General features: G+C 45.0%; 1 protein-coding gene across 1 annotated transcript; it reads right to left on the reverse strand.

Annotated features, from left to right (window-relative positions):
• Positions 1–213: 213 nt before the first annotated feature.
• Positions 214–1392, reverse strand: LOC150037390 (uncharacterized). The gene is made up of 2 exons (XM_090311982.1): positions 1046–1392; positions 214–955 (listed from the first exon to the last, which is right to left on the reverse strand). The coding sequence occupies exons 1-2, from the start codon at positions 1390–1392 to the stop codon at positions 214–216; spliced, it is 1089 nt and encodes a 362-aa protein (XP_090168108.1).
• Between the last annotated feature and the right edge of the window lie 354 nt (positions 1393–1746).

The raw sequence follows: 1746 nt of genomic DNA on the forward strand, positions 1-1746 counted from the left end.
AATGAAATTCGCGTGATATTGACAAGATTCACATTTCTTTGCATAATCCATTGAGTCCTGGATCATTCCCGACCAATAGTAACCCATTCTTTTCAGCTGGAATTATAGCTTTGGTCCAGCTTGATGCACGCTGTATACGCCTGAGTGTGCTTCCTCCAAAGCCTTCGCTGACTCTTCTTTACTGAGGCATCGAAGGAAAAGTCCTTCAAGGGATTAATGATATAGGACCCCTTTATAGTAAATGAAATGCGCAGCCCTTTTGCGAACCTCGGTTTTACGGCGGGGGTCATCCGGGAGCCTTTCATGCTCAAGGTAATCTATGATGGGCTGTTGCCAGTCTTCTTCATCAGTTAGGTAGACTGATATCGCATTCGTTTCCCCATATGTAGTCCCAACCGGAGGTATAACCCATCTCTGCCAAAGCGATATATTAAGGGGCACATTATCCAGGTCCGTTAAGGCAATGGCTAGTTTTGCCAAGGCATCCGCTTTCTTGTTCTCCATCCTCGGGACATGTTCCAATGCCATGCTTTTGAACTTCTCCATCAACTGGTGAGCGTAAGTGAAATAGGGTTTCAAGTCGTCATGATTCACCTTGTACTGGCATAAAAGTTGATCGATTATCAACTTTGAGTCACCGAAGATTTCTATACAAGCTACTCCAATCTCTAAGGACATTTGGAGACCAATTATCAAGGCTTGGTATTCAGCAACGTTGTTTGAGCATAACTCGGTAAGTGCAAAGCTATAAGGCAACATATGCTTTTTTGGCGAAATGAGGACGATACCTGCCCTCGCACCACTTTTTCGTGCTGCGCCATCAAAGAACATGACCCACAACCCTGAGGTTTCTGTGAAGAGAACTTCGTCAACGGGCAAGCCTTCACTTAACTCCCAATCTGATGGAACTTGGTGATCTGCTAGGAAGTCGGTCAATGCCTGCTCTTTAACTGCCCTTTGTGGTACATAAACAATATTTTACTGTTAAAGCATGATTGCCCATTTGGCTAAACGTCCCGAGATGATCGGCCTGGATAGGACGTACTTGATGGAGTCGGCTTTCGTAATTAAGTGGACTGTGAAGGCCTGCATGTAATGCCTCACCTTATCTATGGCCAAAAAGAGCACAAGGCACGTCTTTTCTATAGGGGAATAATTGATCTCGACTCCATTCAAGGTTCTACTCAAGTAATAGAGAGCACGTTCTTTTCCCTTTTCTCTTTCTTGTGCCAATAATGCCCCTAGTGATCTCTCTTGCGCTGCAATATACAATATCAACGACTTGCCCGCTACTGGGGCTCCTAAGACAGGAGGGCTAATCAGGTACCTCTTTATGCTATCGAAAGTGTTCTGGCAGGCTTCATCCCATTCAAATTTCTCTCCCTTTCTCATCAGTCTTTGAAAGGGTTGACACCGCCCTGCTAGGTTAGAAATAAACCTCCAGATGTAGGCCAGACGTCCCTGCAAACTTCTCAACTCATGTAGATTCCTTGGCCTTGGCATCTTCTAAATGGCATCGATCTTGGATTGGTCTATCTCTATCCCTCGATGTCTCACAATGAAGCCCAAAAACTTTCCTTAAGTTACGCCGAACGCGCATTTGAGGGGGTTCATCTTTAACTGGTACTTTCGCAGGCGATCGGACACAGTTCTTAGATCTTTAAAATGTTTCTGTCGTCGTTTGGTCTTGACCACAAGGTCATCCACATAGCACTCCACGTGTTTGTGCAACATATCGTCAACACC

Source organism: Benincasa hispida, chromosome 3 (genome assembly GCF_027475165.1).
Source record: "Benincasa hispida cultivar pf3 chromosome 3, pf3_genome.v1.1, whole genome shotgun sequence".
Lineage (NCBI taxonomy): Eukaryota > Viridiplantae > Streptophyta > Magnoliopsida > Cucurbitales > Cucurbitaceae > Benincasa > Benincasa hispida.